The sequence below is a fragment of the Perca fluviatilis genome, chromosome 7 (assembly GCF_010015445.1).
Source record: "Perca fluviatilis chromosome 7, GENO_Pfluv_1.0, whole genome shotgun sequence".
Lineage (NCBI taxonomy): Eukaryota > Metazoa > Chordata > Actinopteri > Perciformes > Percidae > Perca > Perca fluviatilis.
The window spans coordinates 7,589,704-7,616,600 of NC_053118.1; the positions used below are offsets into that span (position 1 = coordinate 7,589,704).

General features: G+C 41.7%; 2 protein-coding genes across 5 annotated transcripts in view; both read right to left on the reverse strand.

The window, feature by feature from the left end:
- Nucleotides 1-20,811, reverse strand: part of enpp2 (ectonucleotide pyrophosphatase/phosphodiesterase 2) — a 39,152-nt gene extending 18,341 nt beyond the window's left edge. The window contains exons 1-11 of one of the 4 annotated variants that reach the window (XM_039807282.1): nucleotides 20,620-20,811; nucleotides 19,658-19,730; nucleotides 17,920-18,025; nucleotides 10,950-11,105; nucleotides 6,987-7,112; nucleotides 5,315-5,375; nucleotides 4,839-4,936; nucleotides 4,566-4,645; nucleotides 4,006-4,125; nucleotides 3,325-3,380; nucleotides 875-940 (exon numbers count right to left, since the gene is read on the reverse strand). In XM_039807282.1, coding sequence (XP_039663216.1) covers nucleotides 875-940; nucleotides 3,325-3,380; nucleotides 4,006-4,125; nucleotides 4,566-4,645; nucleotides 4,839-4,936; nucleotides 5,315-5,375; nucleotides 6,987-7,112; nucleotides 10,950-11,105; nucleotides 17,920-18,025; nucleotides 19,658-19,675 — 887 coding nt within the window. In that variant the 5' untranslated portion in view covers nucleotides 19,676-19,730; nucleotides 20,620-20,811. Of the gene's footprint in view, nucleotides 1-874; nucleotides 941-3,324; nucleotides 3,381-4,005; nucleotides 4,126-4,565; nucleotides 4,646-4,838; nucleotides 4,937-5,314; nucleotides 5,376-6,986; nucleotides 7,113-10,949; nucleotides 11,106-17,919; nucleotides 18,026-19,657; nucleotides 20,157-20,619 lie in introns of those variants that run through there. The other 3 variants (XR_005639915.1, XM_039807284.1, XM_039807283.1) reach the window with 3 other exon arrangements.
- A 2,944-nt stretch (nucleotides 20,812-23,755) lies between these two features.
- Nucleotides 23,756-26,897, reverse strand: part of taf2 (TAF2 RNA polymerase II, TATA box binding protein (TBP)-associated factor) — a 42,504-nt gene continuing 39,362 nt past the window's right edge. Inside the window, exons 24-27 of the mRNA XM_039806243.1 lie at nucleotides 26,052-26,281; nucleotides 25,171-25,335; nucleotides 24,954-25,056; nucleotides 23,756-24,665 (exon numbers count right to left, since the gene is read on the reverse strand). Of these exons, the coding sequence (XP_039662177.1) occupies nucleotides 24,367-24,665; nucleotides 24,954-25,056; nucleotides 25,171-25,335; nucleotides 26,052-26,281 (797 nt within the window). The 3' untranslated portion in view covers nucleotides 23,756-24,366. The remainder of the gene's footprint in view (nucleotides 24,666-24,953; nucleotides 25,057-25,170; nucleotides 25,336-26,051; nucleotides 26,282-26,897) is intronic.

Below are 26,897 nucleotides of genomic sequence, written 5' to 3' on the forward strand. Positions count from 1 at the left end.
CTAACGTTAGCTCAAAACGCCATTCAAGTGACAGCCTTTGTTGCGTTTGATTGCTAACTTGTAGCCAGCAGTGAACGAACTTCGTTGTAGGTCCATTTTTACTGTATTGACATTAGCATCTTGTAGGCTACTTGTCGCAAAGTGACGCATGCGCAACTCACATCTGCACTCGACTCACATCGGGCAGTGACACCTTTCTTATGGCAGAGATAAAGGTAGTGATGTTTCCTGTTTCGTGTACGGGACTCTCACATCACCTCAAACCACACTGACAAGTCTGATCGTTTACATGACTGGCCACCGCAGTGTGACGTAGGGGTGCGTTTCTCCAAAAGTTGAGTCGGTCTCAACTTTTCCCCCTGCGGCAACCCCCACCGCAGCATAAATGCACTACCCCGATTCGAAATGAATGGGAAGACCTGCGTTTTTGCCGGACCGTCTGACGGCCGACCCGGGCAGCGTGAATGCCCACTAACAGCAGTAGCAGCAGTCAGCCGTCTGATCTCTGTCATTAGAGAGGGGAGTCATGTCATCACATGGCGAGCACAATCACATGTCCTGCAGCAGTGGTTTACAGAGTCAGTGATACGTGCTGATTAATGATTCACATTACAGATGGAAGGAATGGGATTAGCTCTCACATATTAAAACATAAGATTCAGCGGAGGAATATATTGTCATATTCAGACCAACTGAGGATAAATGCACTCATTAGCACTAATATAGTACTGGATTACATCACAGAACTCCAAACAACCAATGGGATAATGGGTGAAACTGTTCTCCCACTCTTGAAAAGCTGAAAAAACAATAGCGCAGAGAAAACAGGAAGATGGAAGACAAATGTGAGCCAGAGAAACAATGAAAGACTCACCTCTCCGCTTCAGGGAGGTGGAGCCACTGCAGCATGGTCAGTATGCGCCTCTCCAATGGGATAGCACTGCAACACACACACACACACACACACACACACACACACACACAATGAAGGGGAGGAAGAAAACCATCAAGGCTAAGACAGAAACCCAGAGTGACAGTAATAGACTCTGATTCTGGAGCCCTGCTGCCTTCATGAACCATTAAACCATTAACTCAAAAAGCCTCATGAAGTTGAGGGTTGTAGAAAAGAACCAATTTCAAGCCCCCTCGCTGTTTTAAGTGTCTGGCAGTCAAAGGCTGCCTGTGCAGTGAAGAGGCCACCAACCAAGCTGCTGGCACACAGCTGCCAACCATCAGGCCCAGGACTGAGGCCCTGAACGTGGCTTGATGTCTGAAGGCGTGGTTACACTGCTTTCCACTTTCTCCGTGTTCGATTCCTTTCTGAACTTTTGTCTATCTTCTCTCTTCTCTTTCAAAAAAAATGTCCCCTCCCTCCAATTATCTGTTTTAATACACTCTCCTTTTTTGTCTTTCTTCTGTCTTCTTTCGGTCTGAACTCAACACAGACCTTCAACCAGTCCGCCAATCATTTAGCTATAATCCCTGGTCCCCATTACCATGCCAACCCCACAATGCACACTAAATGATGTAACGTGTGTTGTAAAATAGCCTCTCTCAGCCACACAGAAATGTCAGCGCAGACCTTCACTGTCGTATGCACTCTCCTGTCTCTTTCTCCCTCACACACCTCTGGCAGTGCCAAGTGCAAGAACAGTACTGTAAACCACACTCTGGTTCTATAGAGTAGCATGTCTGCGACCCCAGCTCACAGAGGAATCCTGCACAGTGTAAACAGGCCCATTTGCACAAATTGCTGTAAAAACAGCCCTCTGCTGAGATGTGCCTCTCGCTCCATCAAAGCCTTCTCTGTGCTGATAAATGTGGGCTCCTTTGTATTCCACAGGCTAAAGGTCTGAGTAAGCAGCAGGAACATGTTCGGATAACTTCCTTTGACAACTTTCACCACCAAATATTTTTTTATTATTTACAGTCCCTAAATTATCAATTATAAGAGGATGCATCCGCAGTGGTCTTTAATGCACATTAACATCAAACTCTGGAGAGTTTATTTGTTTTAGCTTACTTTGTTTGGGCAGATGAGAACAATGTCACCTGGGCTCAGGTGGCCCTACGTCAGGTTTGGACCCGGTCTAAGTAACCTGCAGTGCACTACAATTTCTAGTTAGGGCATTATACAAACCAACAACAGGGAACATCCCATAACATATGCTTTCATAGCTATGAGGAGGACATTAGTCTGGATTAATGGAAGTAAATTTTTTAGGATGTCCCTCACCCTCCGCTCTCTGTGTGTTGCTGTTCTCAAAATCCCTTCGCTTCGGGGAATCAAAAACAAACTTTGAGCTAACGTTACACGAACATTTGGATTGTGGAACAAGGCTTCTTTTGATGATTGTGAAGATTTACAAAGAATATGTTTACAGCATTTCCTCTCTAACTGGGACGTTTTGGGACCGATTGGTGGGATTGCTGTAGACGAAGTACACACGGAGATACACTGGTAAGAGCTAATGAGGTTTAACCATGGATCAGCTAATTCAAATAGCTCACGTTAACTTCATTTAATATTTTATGTGGCGTTTTCTTTTGTGGGGAGCAAATGTTCCACCAAAACAAGTTCCTTCCAGAGAATATATAGCAGAGCCGTTGGGATTGGATTATAGAAATGCAAACAACCCAGTGTTTTTTCCTACTATCCCAGAATACATCTGTGGTGTAGCAAGACCTTACTCCACAGAGCCAATGCGAGACATTGATGTTCCCATCTGATTGGATTGAGATTACTCATGGCTGTCACGCTTCCAATATCAATAAGGTCATTGTTGGCAATGATTTCCATTTGCCTATTTGTTGTAAATCAAGAGACTATTTAAAAAAAAATCTGAAATAGAGGTCCACTGCAGTGGAATTCATTGAAGGGGTCACTAAAACATTACCCTTTATTTTTTTAGATGCATATATTTTGCTTGTGTTATATGTTTCCCTGTTTGTTTGTTTGTTTGTTTGTTTGTTTGTTTGTTTCTTGTATTGCTTGTTTTTTGAGTTATTATATCAATCTTAGTTTTTGTTTTGTTTTTTGCATTTTTGACTTTTAGGCTTCCTTCCTCTCCTGCACTAAAATTGCTTTTTATATATATATATATATATATATATATATATATATATATATATATATATTGTATGTACTTAATTGCTTCTTTTGTGCAAATAAACTAATCTAATTAATGAGGTAAAATAAGCACACATATTAAAAAGAAAAAGAAAGACATTTACATTTATTTTTATGGACATCCAAAATTGTGCACCAACACATTGCTTCAAATGGGCATATTTAGTGACTGAAAGCTGCAGATGTGGACTTACACAGGCCAGAAGAAGGTGGCAGCCTTCACTCCCTGTTTGAGTGCTGTGATCCAGATCTAGGAGAGAAACAGTACAGTTGCATTATTTTATCGGTCTGACTGATATAGTGTAGGAAGATACTATTGGAGCGTTACCCAGGACACAGACCAAGGCCATGGTATACAGTACACTACAGTAAACTAAGAAGGACATCCCACAGTGTGTTGGCGTGTGTGTTTCACAACCAACTTGTGTTACTCCACTTGATACAGAACCGTACAGTAGGTTGGTGTTGGTGGTGAAAGACACTGGTCCGGGTCTTAACCCAACAAATATGGTCCCTTCTGGCTCCGAAAAAAACTAAACAAGATGGTGACAGACAAAATGCAAACTAACACTGGTTTGTTCTTTGAAGTAAGTCCACAATAACAAAGCCCTGATGTCAACGCTTCGGTCTATGTAAGAACTATAAGTGATCCCAATCCAGCTTTCATATTAACATCTGTTTTTAATCATTGGTTTATAAAGCCTATCGGACTTGTTCGTCAGATCTGAGTCCTGCCATTCATACTGTAGTGTGCTTCAAAAGAAAAGTCTTTCCTGCCTATGTTAGCCTCTGATCTGTGGCCTGTCAGATGAATTAGAAAAACACAACGTTCAAAGCCAACACAAGTTATTTATCATCAAGAAGGCAGTACTCACTGGCTGTCCACCCCACCAGCGGTGACTGAGTTTCTCTCGGCCTCTCAGCGTGAAGGTGGCATCAAACAGCGGGTCATGCATGGAGTTGCCGATGATACCATGAGACTCTGGGTAAAGACCCTGAGAACCAATCAAACTGAGGTTATGTTTAGGCTCATTTAATAACCATACTTGGTTATCTTCTTTTTTCAGATTTTTTTCTGAATATTGTACTTTTTACTCTTCTTTTTACATTATTTCGCTCTAGATACTGTAGGCTATATGCGTATGTTACCAATACTAGATATCACAGCTACACTTGGTAAAAAGTACTAGTGAAATGACAACATGACAGCATAATAACTGTAAACATGCTAACTTATTCAGCAGTTAGCCTCAGCTGTACTTTAAGCTTAACCCTAACGTTAGTTAGCAGACCATTTTAAGATACAGCCTCAGTTGTATCTTAAAATGGTCTGTTAACACATGTAAACACTGAAGGCAAACAATGTTTTATGACATGACACAGACAACATCTGACAACCTGAATATTGATGACAACATGCTGTGCTATGCCTTACCGTAGCCAGTGAGTAGAGGTTGGGGAAGGTTTTTGACGGGTAAACAGGCCTCATGTATGGAGCATGGGATCCACATGTTCCTGGAAGGACAACAGAGCAAAGGGACGTCCTAGATTAGAGAACCCTGTGAATAACACCAAATCAGTTACCGGTCGTCTACTGAAGCCCATGGCTCCATAAATCACCCCGTACACAGTCATCCCCTTGCCGAGGAGAGAACACAGAGATCTTACAGCTAAACCAAATCTTTCTCATCGGCCCTCCAACTCTTACTCAGTTTCTCGATGTTGGGTATGACAGCGCTTCCTCTCTTCATATAAGAAGCTCGAAATCCATCCACTGACAGCATGATGAGTGGCGGGCGCAAAAACCTGCACACACCCACACACACACATTTTAACAATTTATTTAAGTCCACTGGAAAAGAATAATTTACAGGGACATAAATATTATAGATGGAGTTAAATACATATACACAATCATGGGCCATTGGCATACAACAGGTCTTTAAAATGTTAAGCATATCCCTCAGCATACCCCTCACACACGCACGCACGCACGCACGCACGCACGCACGCACGCACACACACACACACCAGAGGAAGAAAAAAAAGGCTGAATGAAATCAACCTTGGTCAGCATAGTCCAATCATCAGCAAATCATTCAGATATGTGGCATACAACAAAGGCTTTAATATGAACACTGGTCGATCCCTTTATTCTCCTTTACTGCTCAGATGTGAACGTACCCAGCAGGACATTCAGCTGTCTTGATCTCCTCACACTCATCCTGCAGCCATGAACTGTCCCCTGAAAGAACATGATCACAGGAGGGACTGAGACAACATAGCAAATATTAAAGTCCACATTGTTAACACTGTATTTTGTCTTGTAGAAAGGAAACAAAAGTCTTCAATGATATATCAGAAATGCTCTTTTAGCCTTCAGCTATTTCTTTGTTCTGTTGTCTTTGATTCTGATTTTGCTTTTCCTTGTGTGTTATGTGTTTTTTAGTTATTTGATGAGCATTGTTGGAGGTGCCTGAGGCCTGCCAACGACTACTTCTGTTATTGTCGTCATGTACATGACAAATAAAGAACTTTGAACCTTGCGCCTCCAAACCTCTGAATGTGTTTGACTGGCAGCTGAGCCAGCAGGGCACACAGACACAATCATCTGTGTCCTTACCAGGTGACTTTAAAGCTGCATATATAGGTCAGTGATCACACTTCTTTTACACCTCAACCTTATTTTAACTGGACTAACAGAAGACGCAGCTTCCTGACTTATTGCTGTGTGTGTCCGAGCAGACTGACAGAGAGGACAGCAGCGTCAGAATTCTACAATACAGTGAAATGTTTTGCTGAGATCAGCTGATTTGATCTTTTCCCTGTCTGAAGTCTTTGTTATGCATGCGCGTAATTGTAAAGCAGATTAGAAAGACCTTAAATGCATGTAAACACACTGGTATGAACAAGCATGTTAACTGTAGGACAGGCAGCATTTTGTTCATATCTGCATTTAAAAAAAAAACATTTAGCATCTAAGCTGACTGATGTTGATAACTGGGTGTACGTCTTTAAGACGCAACAGCTTACTAGATAAATAGCATCATCTGAAGTTAGCAGGGCACTTTTGTTTGATTTCAAGCTTGTTCGGCGAGGTGCAAGATAAGACGTGAAAATCTCTGATTTGAATTTGAAGCCTTACCATGCATTTCATAGAGCTCCAAAGATGAATCAATTAGTTGTCAACTATTAATCGGCAATTATTTTGATAATCGGATTGAGTCATTTTTGTTATACTTGTATACTTGTGTGATATCAGCTTGTCAAATGTGAATATGTTCTAGTTTCTTGTCTCCTCTGGGACAGTAAACTGAATATATTTGAGTTGTGGACAAAACAAGACATTTGAGGACGTCATCTTAAAAAAAATATCGATACAGCATAGTATCGCAATATTTTCCGTGGCAAACTGTATCGATACACAGACGCCAAGTATCAATCTTTTATTATATATGTGATGGACACCTTGACACTCCCATTTTGCAGCAATACAATTGAAGTGAGATGAACAAAGTGAGAAATGTATCTTTTTAGATAAAACAGATGTTGACAAAGTTTCCTTTTGGGGACATAATTGAAAAAAGTTGGAAAAAGGTAATAAATTGCAATATATCGCAGAATATTGCAATATGTTTAAAATCGCAATAATATTGTATCGTGACATACTGTAAGTATCGTGATGATATTGTATCGTGAGGCCTCTGGTGATTCCCACCCCTAGTCATCTTGGACTTTTTAAGAGACCAAACAACGGATCCATTCATCCAGAAAATAATCCACACATTAAACATTGATTGCGGCCCTAAAAATCATTGTATGTACAATAACATTTAGGACATTTAAAGTTGCAAACCTTTACACAGAGACTTGTAGTTGGTGCAACAGTCTCCTCTGGCCAGACAGTCATCAGAGCAGTGGCAGGCATGTTGTTCATTCCGAGTCTCCCCACAGCGATCCTTACTGCACTCATAGCCCCCCTCTGTACACAAGAACAGAGAGATGTCAGGGCTCCAGACTAACTTTCTTCACTAGGAGCACAGTGGCCCCCAACTGAAAATTTTAGGGGCGCAACCAGAAAATTTAGGGGCACACACCGTAAGTCAACTGTCAAATGCTAACCAAATATTCACATTTCTACTAATTTCCACTGTATTACTAATAAATACTTTGATAATAGATGCAGAAATTACAATGTGCTGTTTCAAATTCAGTGTCACTTTTGAAGATTCAACATAGAAGGCACCATTGCGGTCATGACAGTAAACAAAATATTTAATTACAATGAATTCAACTTAAAATTAAACATGCATTGTTTAGGCTACTACCCTTAGGATTGGGTACCTTTCGCATCTGAACCAATATCGGTAACGATACCTGAAATTCTGTTCCAGTACCCAACGGTACTTTTTTTCGGTACTTTCCCTTTGTAATTACAAAACAATTGTTTCAGTTGTAAAAATTATTCCAAACCTATTTATCCTATGTACTTAGAACATTATGTTATTTTATTAGAATGTGTTTCACTCTAAAGAAGGTAAACAAAAATAAAAATCCTACAACCTATTAAATTGAATAATTATTAATTTCTTACTCACTGTAACTTTTATTCTTGTATTTGTATATTATTATATTTTAGCCTGTTTTATTTTCATCATGACCGTTTTGAATTGCTCTTTAATGTTTCATGTAAAGCACTTTGAATTGCCTTGTTGCTGAAAGGTGCTGTAGAAATAAAGTTGCCTTGCCTTACAACCTCAGCCTGTCAGTCAGTCACCAGGGCATAGAAACCACTGTGCCTGTTGTTTGTCTCAGAGGAAGTGTAACGTCAATTGCACCGCGACCGCTTTCGGCTCGCCATTAATATCATATCGCAGCAAACACTGTCCTGTCTGCATGAAGTTTTTAAAAACTGTAACCATACTTTCAACCGCTTTCTCAGCATCGCCGTGACTTCAACAAAACTGCAGAGCCGACGTAGGCTTAATTTGCATCGTCTGCAGCTCTGCGTGTGTGGTGTATGCGAGTGTGTGTGTTTGTGTCAGAGCTCTGCTCTCTGTCAACTTTCAGAGAAGACAGATAAGCTTGCGCTTACGTGCTCAGGTACCGACATTTCGACATTAACGTGTAAAAAAAGGGGGCAAATTTACTGGTCGCACATGTGTGACTGGATGTAAAATTCAGTCGCACACTCTCAAATTTTGGTCGCAAAATGCGACCATTTGGTTGCAGTCTGTAGCCCTGGATGTGAATAAAAACAGTAGACTCCAAAACCTTGATATATACAGATTAGTGCTGAGAAATGAGAGCTGACATATTAATGCTCCAGTGGTTGGGCTGCATATTATACAGCTGAGCAGTTTGGGACAATCACTGACATTTGTATTCTGGCCAAAATTCTCAAGATGAGAACACCAGATGAGAGCTGTAGCTTAAAGTCCCTGGGTACAACCAACACAAGTCTATCATCATGTTCCGGCACAGGGAGGATTACAGCGGTAAGCCAAAAACCACCAGGCTGAAGGAGAGGACATAAAATCAGACCACCAACGCTGGAAGCGGCAAGGGGGAAACGACGTCAGACCGAAAGAGCAAAGGCAATACATGAAGAGTAATAAAGTAGTAAGAAAAGGCCCACAGCAAGTCACAACCATCACAACGACTTGTTACAACGGAACAATCAGGCTCAGAAATGATCAGATATCTATCTATCTATCTATCTATCTATTTATATCTATATATTAAAGTCTTGATTTAAAGGAGAAAGTATTTTTGAAAAACTTAACAATGTTTAAGACATGTCTGGAGATTTAAACTGACTAAAACAAAAAGTATCAAAGGAAGTGGGAAAAACTTACACTTCACAGCTTTACAGCCAATATATATATATATATATAACCGGTAGGTTAAGTGCCTGTCACGTAAGACATGTCACGTGAGATATCACGTGAGACACATGGAAATAAATGCCCGTCCGGTACGCTCCGACTTTCCCTTTGTCTGCTGTGGTCGCTGCCTGATGTGCTCCGTGGTTTGCTGGAGGAGATAGCAAGGTACTTTAACTGTTTGTCACTCTTATTGTGTGTTTTTGCCATGCCAGGATAGACATTGACTTCTTGTTTTTTTTCTCTGTCCATGCAGAGTGCAGAGCCGCTGCTGTTTTGCCTAGTTTGAGTTTATTTACTTAGCTTACCTGTTTTATTAATCTTAACTTTTCTGTATCTTTTTACGAGCGGGTTTTATGTTTGTATTGAGGGGAGTTCATTTCGTTTGGCTATTGTATATTAGGTTGAGTGACTTTTACTCTGGCCTGAGATTTTAGAAATTTAGTGGTTGCTCAAGTTATTTGTAGAGGTGGTCACGTATAACTGGTTCATTTTATCAGTAACATTGCATGGTTTTAATGAGATTTAATGTGATTTGGGTTGATTTTTGATATTTTGCATGTTGTGTTTATTTGTAGTTTTTGTTTCTTTGGTTATATGATCCACCCACAATAAGCATTTTGACCACTTAAACAGTTTCACTTTAATAGTCTTTATCTGAATGAAATTCCCCTTTTCTACTGTGTTTTGTATTTTTGGTTGTTTTGTTTGTGTTGTGTTGTTGTTGTTTTTTTTTAAGCTTATTGATTATAGTTATATTTTAAATTAACATTGTTTTTGGGTTTACAATAAATTATTTTAAGTTGCCCAAACCAACCTCGTCTCTGATCATTTATGTGGACTTGCCTGTGTCGTGGGAATCCCCAGATTGGTACTAACTGATATCAAATTAAATTTTAAATTCTTGGGTGAAAGTCCCAAGGTGGCGTTGTCAATTGTAGAATTGCTAAATTTTGGGCTAAGCCCTTTTCTGGGCCTGGTTACATATATATATACACACACACACTGTGAACCTATAGAACTGCAATATATTGTATAGACTCATCATATAGTTGGTATGTAAATATTAGTTTGTAAAGTAACTAGAGCTTTAAAATTTAAGAATGTTCTATCTGGATTGTAGTGGAGCATAAGTATGAGGTAGCATTAGATAAAAAATACTCAAGTAAATTTCAAGTGCCTCAAATTTGTACTAAGTACTAGACTTGAGTAAATGTACATAGTTACTTTCCACCACTAAAAGTAACTTATCAGCAGACCCAAATGGAATCAGCAGATTTTTTAACAGAATGTTTTTCTGCTTGGGTTGGAGATGCGTTAAGAGTCCGTGGAGGCCTGCTTATTAGGAATTAATGATAGAGCATATTTATAAATTAATGTTTTTTTCTTCTGCTTCCTCTTCGTCATTTAGAGAATTATTTAACATACACGTATGTGTCATGTGTAACATAACAAAACTCATTCTGAAATGTGGAATCAAATTGTAAATCAAGAGCATCCTGTCCCTTCTCACACACACACACACACACACACACACGCACACACACACACACACACACACACACACACACATCAAAGTAGCAGCTGTATTCCTGACCACCTGATGGATATCAAACGCCAGATGTCGGAGGATTTCCTCCAGCTTGATGACGATAACAATCTGAGACTATTTCACTTGGCCTCTCTGGCCCGGCCTGAGTATTTTTCCTCTGATAGCAAACACACCAGCAAAAGTCACAGCTCAACTCCTGATCTCTCTACTTTAGGAATATATCGAACTACATTAAACAATGCAAGCACTTTTTCATTACTCGCACTGCTCAAAATAGCAGAACACACAATAGAACCAAGACAAAGTCTACAAAGAACTAAGCCAGAGGGGATAAAAAGCTACGAAGAAAGGAAAAAGTGATGAAAAGAGGAGGATTGAGTACCTGTCCGGAGGCAGAGCTGATCAAAGTCCGAGCAGCAGCCGCTGTACGTCTTACACAGGTTGTCACAGCGGCAGTTGGGCGGCTCCAGCTCCAGCAGCTCAAAGCACCGGTTCCTGCAGGAGCCGGAGGTGGCCACATACTGAGGCGCAGAGCGGGCTGAAAAACAGAACAGTTCAGTTCAGTTTGCCTGTGTTTTGTGTTTTAACTTTCCTTTTCTTTGTGATTAACAATTTTTATTTTTCTAACAACATACAAAACATCCAATTTGCAACATGAACAAATCCCCTCCCCCCCTTTCATCATCACCACCCACCCAGACAAAAATGAAGAAAAGATGACACAGTAACTACAATATTCAAGATCATACAACAAAATAGTAACAAAATAGACAATAAACCATAAACCAAATAAACATATGTATAAATGACAACACTATAAGCCCATCATACACGTCTCTCTTGATTTGATAACTCATCCTAAACTCAGCAGTGGCTATGTTCAGTAGATTGTGGCGTCCGGTGAAGCTCGAGTGAAGATAATGACCTCTTCTGAAGAATCCATCATGTTTTTTTAATCCTCCGTGTCCTCCTTGGCTACTAGCAACTGCGTGGAGGGGGGTGGGGTGTCATGGAACCTTATTTTGGTTTGGCCCACAAATGTCCTGGTCATTGAACTCAACACCTTCCACAGTTCCAAACCATTAACCGAGAACTGGGAGGACATAAAACAACATTGTGTGAATGGCTGCACTGTTCAAATGTCTTTAGAGGAAATGAAACGTATTAACCTGTTCTGACCTGCTGTCATCATTAGAACATACTACTTTGTCAAAAACAACAAACATGGTTGGCAAACTAAACATGAGCAATTCAGTTTAGTTTTGTATTTCATAATAACTTCTTATAAATGTGAAAAAGGTCTGTAAGCCATGTGCCAAACTCAACAGTGACCAAACGTGAAGTGGTAATGTTGTCTCACTATGTGGACAGGTCCCCTAACACTAACACACTAACGCTCTTGTCGATTAAGGTCCCAAAGGACGGTGGCCCAGGAATGGAACCCGACCCACATTGTGAGAACCCCCTGGCTTAACTGAAGACATCCTGGAGATCTGAGAGGGAGACAGACTGAACGTGTTGCTTCATTTCTAACAACATGCTCCTTGTCCACCAACAGCCTTACTCACAGAGAAAACCAGAGGATGCCAACGGGAGTTTGTGTGTTCCTGTGTGGACATACTGTATGTACGTGTATGTGTGTGTGTTTTTTCAAGTACACGTGCATATGTACTCTCTGTGTGAAGCAACTGAGTAATACTTTCAATGCTGCTCAGCTGGCTGGCACAGCGTGTCGACTCAGAGCGCGGAGTATAAGACTCACTCCCGCTCTGTGGACTGCAGGTCAGAGGTGAGAACTGTGGATGTTTCTTTGTCTCAGCCTATTAGAGCAGTGGTTCCCAAACTTTTTAACATCAAGGACCCCTAGAAACAAATTAGACCACAGACCCCCATTTGATAAAATGTTGTCCCATGGAATTTTTGCTTTTAGATGTTTGTTTTATTTATTTTTTTAAAAGTGTATGAAAGGAATGATCAAAATAGTCATACATTCTGTCATTGTGTTACTTGTGGATGTCATTATGATGAAAACACTATACTACTATTCCATTTTGTTGCTGGGTGGGATCCACTGGAACCCCCTCAAGGGCCCCTGGGAACCACTGTACTAGAGCACATACGTGTCCTCTTGGCTCCAGAGTTTAAATTCTAACTTAAGCTCTGCTCGTGAAGCTCTTTTTTCTGAGAAGCACCCAGTGTTGAGGGGAGATTAAGAGTTACTCCAAAACAGGGATTAAAGCATTTTGTGCAAAATTGTGCACTTTAAACCCAAAGAACTAAATTAGATATCATATTTATACAGCTCAGTTGATTACATTTATTCTCAGAAACAGCGTTTTTTTCTCCTATCCCAGAGTGTATGTGTGGTGTAGAGAGACCTTAGGTCTGGCAATGCGAGGCTATGGTTTTTCCCAGCCTTGATCGAGGACCACCATCGACCCAAACTAAGAGATTTCACTCAGTGTCTCACAATTTTTAAAAACCACAGTCACCAGATTGTTGGCAATGGTCTCAGCAACTTTTAGTGTGGAACAAAAAGGCCAGGCAGGTAAAATAACAAAACAGAATTATGAGATTGAAAGCTCTGGGAATGGACCTTGATGTTTTCTTTTTTGGTAAAATGACTGTTCCTACAGTCAATAATGAGCTTTCACATCGGAGCAGACTTGTCAAAGTAGGAAAAGCACAGCTGTTATTAATTACAACATTAACATTGTTGTATGATGATACAACTGAAACTGAAGCAGCTAAATGGAATCCAGCCACCATTCTTCCATTAGTTGTCAACTATTAAATCAATCTCCAACTACTTTGATAATCGATTAATCTGTTTGAGTCGTTTTATAAGAAAATCCAGTCAAACTTGTGTGCTGTCAGCTTGTTAAATGTGAATATGTTCTAGTTTCTTGTCTCCTCTGTGACACTAAACTGAATATCTTTGAGTTGTGGACAAAACAAGACATTTGAGGACGTCATCTTGGGCTTTTTGGGAAACACTGATTCACACTTTTCACCGTTTTCTGACATTTTAGACACCAAACAACTGATCCATTCATCTAGAAAATAATCCCTACATCATTCATTTTGTTATGCACACCTGTGCTTTTTCTACTGAGACCTGTCGAAATACCTTCTGCTCAGCAGCAGGGCACTCAGTGATGCAGCTGTAGGCTGATTGATGGTTTGTATCTACAGAAATGGCAGAGACCTTTCTGGTCAGAGTAAATCCTGACTTTGCGGTCGCCACGATTGACTGAAGCCGATCGCTCAGCCTCCGGTTAGTTTGTACTTTTTACATTCTTCATGTAACAAATTTCCTGAGCTGAGTGACTCAAATGTCCTGACAGATGACGATCAGAACTGTGATATGCAGAATGACGGATTATCCACACATGCTCAGAGATGGAAGAGATTTGAGTATACTGTGTTTGGAAATATTAAGTAGAAAGAGTACAAAATTGGCCATTTTATTTTTTTATATAAAAAAATGGGTTTCAACCTGTTTACCCGATAAATGGCATAGATGAAGTCTCATGCCTAACCGATGGACTGTAATGAAACTGCAAACAGGTGAGAAAAGCCGAGATGTTTCAGTGAATAAAGCCTGGGAATCTGAAGGAGGGCTGCGCGACATCTTTCATTTCACTCTCAGGGTGCTGACAAATGTATTTCTTGTAAATTCTTCTGATGCAAAAATGTAGCAAAACATACAGCAACTAAATTCCAGAGAAGACTGCAGCCGCCGCCTGTTGCTATGACAATCTGTGGCACAGTGAAGCCAACCTCTACCTTCTCACGCCGACAGGAGAATCTGAGGCACAAAATGAGCTCCGAGCTCTCTTAATATTGACTCAAGGTAGAGCAACACAAACACACTCTCTCCTAAAAAAAAAAACACTCGGGCTGCCCAATCACAACCTCGCAGGGTCACAGTGATCCGTTGTAACACCCCCCCACACACACACACCACCACCACCACCATATGCTCTCTGCTCGCTCATTTCACATGCGCTGGCAGACACTTCATATAGAAAATAACCCAGCAAATAAACTGAGCGGGAGACATTCCTCTGGAGCTGCAGTTGCTGGTGTGGAAAATTAGTTCTCATCTAACTGCATGTTGTTCATTAGAGGAGTGATCTTGGAGACAGCCGGGTCAGGACGCGTGTCAGGACACGTGTCACTCCAGTTGACGCTGGGGTGACTGACAACACTTGAAGCTCACATAGGGGTTCAAGATTTACTCTGCTCCAAAAAAAACCCTGAAAGGTTGTGTTCTGCGTGTGTCTTGGAGCGTAGCTTCAGGCATGTCCTACCTACACTTGGCCAAGATACATTAATGCAGGTCCAAAATACACTCAGCCACTTTGGCAACTAAAGTGAAGTGTGTGACTTTTACCCGGGTTTGCATTACTGAACACAGTTTTAAGAAGCTTAATGCACCTTTGCATTGTTCTCATTAATTTGACAGCAGAAAAACACCAAATACGTATACGTGTTGTCATTCTCGAAATCCCTTCACTACGGGAAACGACAAGAAACTTCGAGCTAGCGAGGTACATGCTGAAAATGTCACGTTTTGAATAAAATGTGGACGGTGCAACAAGGAAGGCCTGCTTGGTTCTTTTAGAGAATGATTGTAAAGATTTACAAAGAATATGTTTACGACATTTCCTCTGGGACGTTTTAGGAGCGATTGGTGGGATTGCTGTGGACGAAGTACACACGGAGATACACTGGTAAGAGCCAATGAGGTTTAACCATGGATCAGCTCATTTTAAACTATAGTGCGTCGTTTCTGTCTCCCCATGAGGAATTCTAATTAATGACAACCAATCTGTCGGCGTATCCACATGATACAAGCCTTCCATGACCCAGGGATCTTCAACAGGGGGTCCGTGACCCCTACGTGGTCCTCACAGTCAATGAAGGGGGGCCTCCAAATTATTGTTAATTTTTTTTAAAAATGAAAAAATCTTAACATGAAGCCAACATATTATTAGCAAATATAAATCCCCACTGATGATAGGCTTACTGGCCTATAGGTAAGATTGCCATCCACGTTATACAGTTAATCCTAAAAATTCACTAAAATAAAAAAATTGATTTATAAAATCATGCCAACAATTATAATGCTATTTTAAAAGCTTAGAAAAGGTACTGTATGTATAAAGGCTTGAGGCCGCCCTACACTTTATTGTAGGCCCAGTTTAATATACAACTATGCAGTAGGGGGTCCCTGCTCCGTCTCTCTTTCAGTTAAGGGGTCGTTGGCTTAAATAACATTGAACACCCCTGGTTTGAAGAAATGCAAACAACCTAGAGTGTTTTTCTCCTATCCCAGAATGCATCTGTGGTGTAGCCAGACCTTACTCCCCAACGCTGGCAATGCGAGACTGAGGGGCCATCCACACGGAAACATTTCTTTGTGCAAACGCACATGTTTTGCATCGTTTGGGCCGACCGTCCAGACGAATCCTGCAAATGCACTGCCTGAAAACGCACTTTTTTAAACCTGGTAAGAGGACATTGATGTTGCCATCTGATTGGCAGAGATTACTCACGGCTGTCACACTTCTGGCAATAGGAGACTAGCAGTGTGGTGATGCAGGGCTGCAGCTAACAATTATTTTCATTATGATTAATTAGTTCATTGTTTTTTCAATTCATCTTTTTCATCATGTCAGAAAACGGTGAGAAATGTCCATCACAATTTCTAAGAGACCAATGGGGCATCTTCAAATTGTTTTTAATTTTGTCCAACAAATAGTGAAAACCCCAAATATATTCAATTTAAAAAGCAGCAAAACTTCACATTTGTCTGTGTGATAGTGAACTGAATATATATTTGGGTTTTGGACTGTTGTCATCTTGGACTCTGGGAAGCTGGAATGGACTTTCTTCACTACTATATAGACCAAATGATTAATTGATGAAGAAAACAATCTGCAGATCAATCAATAATGAAAATAATCTTTAGCTGCAGCCCTACTTTCAAGGACCCAAAGGTCCACAAGAGAATTAACAGACTTAGGAAAACATAAATAAAACATCTCTACACAAAGTTTGGCTTATTACGCTCTTATTTTTGCTGTTTTGTGAACAGTTACACCTCAACAGAGCTTGAGAAATGATAACAATGTTACAGTGTGTGAAGGAAAATCACTGTTTAGTTCAACTACCTTGCAGCTCAGACACATGCAACCTGTTACGGGGAGCACACAACTCTTTGTATAGCGTGATTTATGCTTCTGTGTAAAATCTACGGCGTGTCTATGTACGTAGGTATGTGGAGATACCAACCCTACGCCGTAGCTTGACGTGCACCTCTCGAAAAATGTAACTACACGTCGCGGCAACGGTGTGGCTTGGAAGCGGTGCATTTGCCCCGACTCATTTCATGGTTCTCCTTCTCCATAATCAACATGAAATCAAGGAGAGGATTAACTTTTCCTGCTGCAGATTTCCCACCGTGGTCAGAAAGAACAGGGGAGACACTTTTTTTCTCTCACTATGACTCTAGAGTCGCTACTCGCTCCGAAGCTAATTGCCGTCACTCTCTCACACACTGCCCATACACACATATGCCGGCCCTGCTATTCTCTTAAAGAGATCGACGCACACACCAACGCACACGTATAAAGTTCAGGCCACTTACGTAGGCTACGGTGCTCTGCATGGTGCCTCCGCAGAACTAAAAATCAAGCTTATGAAAGGGGCATGAGCGGCACACTGTATGTCACCTAACGTACATTGTTAATGTCTAGAGCAGGGGTCTTCAACGTTTTTTAAGCAAAGGACCCTTTAGCTGAAAGAGAGACGGAGCAGAGGCCCCATTCTACATATATTGTATCAAATTAAGTTTCATAATAAACTGGGCCTACAATAAGGTGTGGGCAGGCTAAAGCCATTATACATACCTTTTTAGTGCATAGAATACTAAGCTATTAAAATATTTGCTAGATAGATTATATTAATCATGTTTCATTGTAAAATATCGATGTGGCACAGTGAATCCTTAGGATGAACTGTATCTGTGGATGGCTACCTTAGTGACTACCTTACCTATAGTAATACTCTTTTTGCCGAAATGACACCAAAGCAATTCCCAGGTTCCCACTCGACTCAGTGAAATCGTACTTCTTTTTGACAGACAATCCAGGAGGTTTACTGCTCACTCTTGTCAATGGGACACTTTACTGATTCCTGTAGAGACTTTTCTCTTGCCTTCTACAGCGCTCAAGGCCAGCTACAGTGTGGGGAGGCGAGGTGTGTGGATGCCTGTCAGCTCAGGGTTAAAGCGGTTCAAAGATGTTCTTCATTTTTCCCAGTAACAAAACCAGCGTACTCACACTCTGTCCTGGTTGGAGTCCCGTCCTCTCCGGAGCGTCGGGGCCGGTCGTAGACAAATCCCCAACACACGTCAGTGGCACACAGGACCGACAGGACCCAAACAAACTGAGACAACAACACGTCGGACATTAGAATATAACTGCAGAATAGACTAAGGTCTGTTCCGAGTCGAGAATACAACAAAAAATCACAGCCACTTATTAGACACATTTAGCACGGTTCCATTATAAGGCTTGATGGTGTTTTAAGACCCCAAAGTCGACTTCAAGGCAGCGCTGCGACTGCTGACTTCAAGCCACCTTACCCTAACCCTAACCATAACCATAGCCTAATCCTAGTGCCTTTCCAGGCAGCACTGCTTGGAAGACGACGCTGTGGGCTTAAAACACCAAAACATCCATTATAAGCCATCAGGTCTGCCTCGATTTTTATAACATAGTAAGTAACAATTTGTGTATCTTGGCTGGTTTTACATTCGGTGTGATGATTGCGAAATGCTTCTAAATGTGTTAACTTTCTATCCTGTGGGGGGAGGGGGGGGGGCTCGGCCTTCACTGGCTGCTCAAAAATTAAATCTCAAATTTATATTTTCAAAAGTTTGCGAAGCATTCAATCCAAACATGGACAGAAAACACAGAGCTCTTCCATTACTGGAATTGGTCTACACAGGTCGTGCTGACTGCATGTTGTCGATGCCCTGTCAAGACTACTGCAGTGCTTAGTTCAAAGTGAATGGAGACCACCAGCATCCGCATAACAATCGCCTTTGATAGTTGGATCTACAATTGGGGCTCGGCCTTCACTGGCTGCTCAAAAATTAAATCTCAACTTTATATTTTCAAAAGTTTGTGAAGCACTCAATCCAAACACGGACAGAAAACACAGAGCTCTTCCATTACTGGAATTGGTCTACACAGGTCGTGCTGACTGCATGTTGTCGATGCCCTGTCAAGACTACTGCAGTGCTTAGTTCAAAGTGAATGGAGACCACCAGCATCCGCATAACAATCGCCTTTGATAGTTGGATCTACAATTGTTCTGCAAATGCTCAGCGGCAGGACGGAAAGAGGGAAGATGGGGGGGTGTTACAGAAAAAAAGCTAAGAGAACCAGCGGTGAAAGAAGTATTCAGATCCTTTACCTAAGTTAAAGTACTAATACCACACTCTAAAATACTCTGTTACTAGTAAAAGTCCTGCATCGAAAATGTTACTTCAGTACAAGTCTGTAAGTATCATCAGGAAAATGTAGTTAAAGTATTACAAGTATTTTTTAGAAAGTGTAAAGGATCCAACCAGTTGTGTGTTTAATGGTCTAATCATTTCAGCTGGACTTGTAGGTCGTTATATTGTTGGCCAGCTTCATTTAGAATAAAACATCAGATTTTATAAACTGCATGTGTTTTGTGTGCAGAAATCTTAATGTGTAAAGTAACTAGTAACTAAAGCTGTCAGATGAATGTAGTGGAGTAAAAAGTACAATATTTCTCTCTGAAATGTAGCGGAGTAGAAGTAGAAAGTGGCATGAAAAGAACAGACTCAAGTACAGTACAAGTACCTCAACATTTGTCCTTAAGTACAGTACTGGAGAAAATCTCTCCATACAGTTAAACATTTCATATGTGCGGAGTTGAACTCCTAAAGCGCTGGCGTAATTACGCACGGTTTTACGCACAGCGCTGTCTGTACTGTGCCGTGACCCTGCAGCTATAAGGTGTAGTCGTGCACTCTTACCGTACCGGTTTGTGAAGGAACATGTTTCTGCGCCGGGCTGAGCGTACTCCTGTGCTGTAGGTCGGACAGTGAGTGATGCTGAGGACCACCGGAGAGGAGGGCCGTTGAACAGAACAGGAGGCAGAAGGAAGGAAGGAAGGAAGGGAGGGGGGAGGTGACGGAGAGGAGCGCACCGGAGTTTTATTGGTGTTGGGTAAGAGGAGGGCTCCTATCTCAGCCGCGACTCAGATGATACAGGGAAAGCGTGGAAGAAACATGAGGAGGGTTTAATGCAGCCAGTTTACCAGCCAATACGACACCGGAGCTGGAGGTGTCCATGTGGTAGGGTAGCCTTTTATCAAAGGACTGCAGGTCAGCCCAGGATAGAGAGCCAAACATGCGAGACCAGGGTTTCCCCGTCTGTTATAGGGGGTTAGGTGCAGCACCAGAGCCGTTTTGGGCAGCAACTAAACCAAATTAATGTAATTAAAAGATTTTTATCTCATACCTAATGACTGTAGTTGGACTTCTTAAAATTGACCCGTTTTAAATTTTTGTTTTATATCAGAAAATATGGGACGTAGAAATAAGCGCTGAAAATGCATAGAAGAAAAATGTAGCAACTTAAAACGTTGGAAAAAGCAAAAACAAACGGCGTCAAATCGTCAAAAAAATAGGTTTTTTTCAAGGTTGACGGGAAGACAACACAAGGGTTTCAACAAGTTTTGTCTTTAAGCTCTTTGAGTGTTAGTTATATATTATCTGCTCTAACTTTTCCAATGTTTTATACACATATATGGTAATAATAACGGTCCACAATAATGTGAAAAAGAGACGCAAAAATGACCAAAAAGAGACACAACACGACTACAAAGAAGAGACGCAAAAAAACACAGAGAGACAAAATCCAACAAATACACAAAACGTATGGGGGAAATTGCTTTTTTATACTGAATATTTTGCTGCCGTCACTGAGACATGTCCTCACCTTTCCTTAGAATCATCATGGAATCATGCCGTTAGTTCTTCATTCATGCGAAGACACTTGTTTGCGGCGGTTAGCTAGCTAGCTAGCTACGTTGTCGTTGGTATTTAGCTTATATAATATATTGTGAATGTCGACCCAAATAATAGGCAAGTTTCTTTGGCTTTTTGCAAATTTTGGAATACTCAAAACAGCACCGCCTGGCGGCGCCATCTTGTTATTCCTGTCTGGCGCGGTCTGGCGCTGTGCTGTGCACGATGACGTCACTCTCTGTCGCGAATGTTCCATTTTCTTTTAATGTGGCGCAAAAATGTAAAAGTGACAATTTCCGACCACATTTTACAAATTTACACATGGCCAGTGTGAGTGTCACTGTTCACAGTGGCATATGCACATAGTTCAGTTTGATGGAAAGGCATAATATCACAGAAACACAGAGGCGTGGCACAAAATGCTGGGCCCAGTGGAAAGGCATTCTCTATGGGTCCCTCCACATCCACAGCTCTTCATTCTTTTCTGGGCCCTCGGAACTGACTTGAGGAAAAAAAAAAAATCTTTTAGAGGTGCGGGACGTGCGGGACGGTGTTCAAAAATGCAATAAGGATCTCAGTACACATAAAATATTAATAAAAGTTCCTCATGCAACACAATGTGAACCTCATCAAAGAGCTTGGGAATGAGAGGCAAAGACAAAATGGCCCAGGAGCAGCTGGGAGGAGTCATGCTGTTACAGGAGAGAGAAATCCGGACTGAAGCGTTAGAGAAGAAGAGTCCACCAATGAACCTGGTGAAATGAAGGTGGACATGGAGGAGCAGCGCCCTGAACAGAAGTTCCTGAAGAACGTTTTGGAAGAAGACTAACCAGCCTGTGTTGAGATGGTTGATCCAGGTCTACAGTAATGACCCAATAACAAAAATGTGGTCTTCAGAAAGAGTGTCGCCTATCTCTAATAAGCATGGGGTGTTGGAGAAGATGTAGAGGCCAAAAGTAAGAAGGCCGGTCAAGAGGAAAATTAGGTAAAAACTAGGGATAGACTGATTATCGGTCCGTTTCTTGGAAGTTTGCATATTATCTGTATCTGCGTTTTAGCTGCCTGGATAAAGTTAATTTTACCACTGAGTCTGACTTAATGTCCCACCCACAACACTATCTGACTCTTTCACTGGGTATTATATTGAACGTTTCTAATCTAATTTTCGCTGTAAATGCATATCTGTTTCAAATATGGGTTATCGGTTTCATTAACTAATAATAATAAATCGGTATCAGTATGGGCCTTGAAAAATCAGTATCGGTCGATCCCTAGTAAAAATGCTCAGTGAAAACTCAGATTGTGCCTTTCATGGTTAGTCCACATATAGGGACCATCGCGAAGAGTCAAGAAATAACCAAACTCTGAGAAAGATGTGAGCGATGACCTCTGTAAGTTGCCAGACGATGAAAGTCTGAATAAGTGCGACAGGAGCAGCGAGGAGGGCAAAAAAAAAATAAAGGAGGGAGATTTTTTTTCAATTTATTTTAAACATAATTAAATCCAGAAATGATAAACAAAATTACAATGTAGGAATTATTAGGCTCAGGTTCCTAAACTAAGCATCCTTAATTTTCCATAAAGCTTGTGAATTCTACTGTACATTTGGTAAATCTAATATTGTCTCAGATTTCAGTAGATTATTGTGTTTAAGTAAACCGGTGGACTGTATTTTAAACACCATTTTAAACCGTTTCTAATCCCAAGAAGGGAATTCACAAGCATCAGGGGGAACTCCATAACACACTGGATAAAAGGGTTCCCAGGAGCATTCACAAGCACTAGCTGGGAATAAATGCTGACAGGGACTATGGCAAGAATCTTTACATGAATGTTATTGTAAATAGACAAGGCAAGATTCATTTAAGAGGCTGTTTAAATGAGAAAACCGTTTTTTTCTTCTTTTTTTTTAACATGTGGAATCACAGTTTTGATAGTCTTCTGGTTCTCTAAATGAAGAATATTGAATTCTGCATGTTCTGTTCATTGTTTAAAACCACCTAATCAAAACTAAGAAACAGTGCCAGAGTAAACCAGCCATAAATGCCTTTGTGAAGCTGGATTCAATCTAGTTAAAACATTCATGAATACAAAAGTATCTTTCATCATCAGTGACAGTTAAAAAACAGAAAAAATATATATTTAAAAAAGAAAAACACACTAGTATTACTTGAGTTTTCAATTGTACAGTAAACATCTAACAGGAAATATCTATTTTTTTCATCTGGAAGCAAACGGGGAAATGTAATTTGCAGGATGTGAAATACAGCGGAGTCTCAGTCCAGACAGAATGGTTTAATCCACACCACCACCGCCATCATCATGTTTCCCCTCCGAAGCCACTCACTGAATGTTGGCATTGAGCTGTGGGGATGAGGCACACCAGAGTGGTGTCTTTGGTGGGGGGGGGGGGAACGTATGAGTTATTGGCCTGTTTGTGGAGAGAGGTGTACGTGGTTGCATGCCTCAGACAGATTGGAAGCAGTGTCAAAAAGTCCACAAAGTGCTGCAGGCTGTGTGGTGTGATGCCTCCGGAGGGTTTACCTTAAGGACACGGCAGCCTCACTTCAAACTTCTGCTTCCTGTGTCAAGCTAACATGGACCTGCTGAGGGATTCAGTGCTGCCAGTTATCTGAGGATTACACTTGGAACAGCATCCTTTCTTCAACACTCGAGTCTTCCTATATGATAATTAGAGCTGCGACTACCATCTGCGGATTATTGTCTGGATGAATATATCAGTCGTTTGGTCTCTTAAATGTCAGAAAACGGTGAAAAATGTGGATCAGTGTTTCCCAAAGCCCAAGATGATGTCCTCAGATGTCTTGTTTTGTCCACAACTCAAAAGATATTCAGTTTCCTGTCCCAGAGGAGAGAAGAAACTAGAACAATATTCACATTTAACAAGCTACATTACAGACATTTTTTTCATTAAAAAAATACTCAAAATGATCAATCAATTATCAAAATATTTGGAGACGGGCGCCCGGATAGCGCAGTTGGTAGAGCAGGCGCCCATATATGGAGGTTTACTCCTCGACGCAGCGGGCCGGGGTTCGACTCCGACCTGCGGCCCTTTGCTGCATGTCATTCCCCCCCCTCTCTCTCCCCTTTCATGTCTTCAGCTGTCCTGTAAAAATAAAAGGCAGAAAACGCCCCAAAAAAATAGTTGGAGACTAATCTAATAGTTGACAACTAATCAAGGAATCTTTGCAGCTCTAAGGATAATACCACTGAGTAATGAATATTTAGGGTTTCCCCCAGGGTATTACAAGCCTGGTGGCCCACCGGGCCTGAATTGCCCCCCACCAGGCCTGAGCCACAGGGGTTTTTGTTTTAAGGTATTTTTGAGACGTTTATTAAACTACAGTTACAGTGGGGCAGCTCGGTGGGAACTATTATGTAGTCATATTTTCAAATCTCCAGTTAGCTTTTAGCACTGACTTAATGTACGGCCCTATGGAATCTGTCTTATAGTGAAGCTTTTTTAAATTCTCAATTTTGCAATTTCGTCAATGATTCTGGTATCACAGAAACATTCATGCTGCCATCAGTCTGTGACTGGCCCCAGCCGGGCTCTCCTCAAAAAAAAGACACTTGCCACCGGGCTAAAACAACTTTTCTGGGGAAAACCTTGATATTTTAGTTAATCCAAACATGTTTTGCTATCCATTTATGTATCCAGTTAACTCTAACTGACCCAATAGCAGTTGGATGTTTAGTCGGACAGAGAGGGCGAGCGCAGGGACCTGCCGCTGGCCGGGCTGTTGCTGTAGGCGTGCGAGTTGTCCCTCTCTCTGTCCTTCTCCTTGTCCTTGCTTTCGTGTTTGTGCTTATGCTTGTGCTTGTGTTTGTGCTTCTTCTTCTTCTTCTTGTGCTCGTGGTGGTGGTGGTGATGGTGGTGGCCGTGTTCCCCGCCATGTTTGGAGGACAAAGAGGACGTCTCTTTGGAGAAGGCCGGCACGGGTGTGGCCGGCATGGAGAGCATGGACTGTTCCACTGACGGCGGCTCTTTACCTAACAAGACAAAGAGGACAGGTGTGTGTGTGTGTTACCAGGTGATGGCTATTTTTATTTATTTTCCAGAATGATGTAAGAAATAGTGTGCGTGCATGGGTGCCTGTGTGTGTGTGTGTGTGTGTGTGTGTGTGTGTGTGTGTGTGTGTGTGTGTGTGTGTGTGTGTGTGCGTGCATGGGTGCCTGTGTGTGCATGCCTGTGTGTGTGTGTGTGTGTGTGTGCGTGCATGGGCGCCTGTGTGTGTGTGAGTGTGCATGGGTGCATGTGTTGTGTGTGTGTGTGTATACCTGGTGTAGAGGGTCTCTCTAACAGATGGAGATGTTGGTGAATGAAAGCCTGACTATCATGAACCGTCTCCATATCAATGTCTTCCTCTTCCATTGTGTTGAACTGTAAAAAACCAGAGCTACATATTAACACCAGATAAAAATCTAACAAAAACAGAAGTTTATAAATGATTAGTCTGAATAAAAGCAGAGAGTGTAGAGGTCTGCAGTCTGTTACCCGGATCTTGAAGTGGCCTCCTCTTGCATCATCGTCCTGTTGTTGCAGCACCTGTCCTGGCTCTGGGGGGGAGCCCAGCGGGGTCTCAGCCTTCCTCTTCAGGCCCTGAGGGGGCTGGCCCACCCCACACACCCCTAATGAAATAGGATCTGGCTCCTCATCCACCTGGCACACACAAACAAACTTCAATATGGGGTAGCATGGCTTACTTAATGTAACTTTAATATGAATGTGACTTTATAAAGACATTCAAATGGTGCATATGAAAACAGAATGGATGACTTAACATGCTTCCATGTTGAGTCATTTCATGAAATCGTACGAATTGAAATGTAATCCCATCAGCTCCTTCAACTTGTGCATGATTCATCATAAAGCTGGATGTGCTGATAAAACTGATTCAATCAGATGCTTTATAACCAGAATTGTGCTCTCGACCGTGAGAACAGTGAGTCTGGGTACAACAGTGATGCAATGGGAACGAGGTACAGCCAAATTCTGTTGGCAGCACTACAGTAGCCATAATTACTGTACATAGATCCAACCTAAGATAACACAGTTTTTATGAAGTCGTTACTATCTGTGTGCCATCTGAAAGGTTTCATAAATCAAAGACATTTAAAACAGGGAAATGAAGACCACCAAGCAGCTCGCTGATGACATCATCATGAGCAAAGAAACCAATGAAAGTCAAGTTGCAGCTTGATGTAGTACGTCTTTAACTAATGTGTGTGTTGGCTGAAACGACACAATTTATGGTCAAAATACAAATACGACCGGTCAAGAAATAAGTTCAAATCCAGTTTGGTCAGTAGTTCATAAAGTGCATTTTCTATTTACACTAAACCAACTGTCCTGACAAACGAGCGCACACCACTTACAGCCGCGTAGCACATGCCCACGCCATGGATGCCGATACTTGCAGGGGTGTCTACAACGGGGCCGACCTCCAGCTCAGGCTTGATGGTGGGGTTCAGGACAGCTTTTTTCTCCTTCAGGTTGAGCACGAGGCCCAGTTCTGGCAGCGGAAGGCAGGAGGGTCGAGTCAAACCGAACAAAGTGTAGTAGAGGTTCACGGCATCACAGCGCAGCCGCCAGTCATGGGAGGTACCTGAGGAAAGAAAGGGCAAGGTGGAAGGGACGCAAAGCCAGTTAGATCAAATGTAGTCTCGCATTGCACAACCTTCCTCCACAGCGCTGTGGACGAGGGTCTGGCTAGTCCACACAGCATTCCAGGATGGGAGTAAAAGTGCTCTGGTTTATTGGCACTTCTTTAAACCAATCACTTTCAAAAGTAGTTTTAGTCGTGCAACAGAAAACTCAGATTGGACAGATAGTCTAGCTAGCTGTCTGGATTTACCCTGCAGAGATCTGAGGAGCAGTTAACCATAGTCCTCACAAATCCACCGGAGGTTAGAACGCCAACACAAAGAAAGAGGAAGGGGACGGACATCCGGCCGAAAATGAGGGACATCGGCGGAATTTCCAAAGCAATCCCGGAAATGAAACGTCGGCTAATTGTGTCACTTCGTAACGGACTAGTTATTACAGAGAAAAGGATGGAGATGAAAAGACAAAGCGTGATGAAAAAAGCCTTACTCGCAGAATAAACCATCCACCAGTACCGTGAGTTGGATGAAGAGGCAGAGAGATGGAGACAGAAAGAGTGGGAGGAGGGAAGAAACAGGAATAGCCATGCTTCCATTCAACTGTCTGGGAAAAAAAGT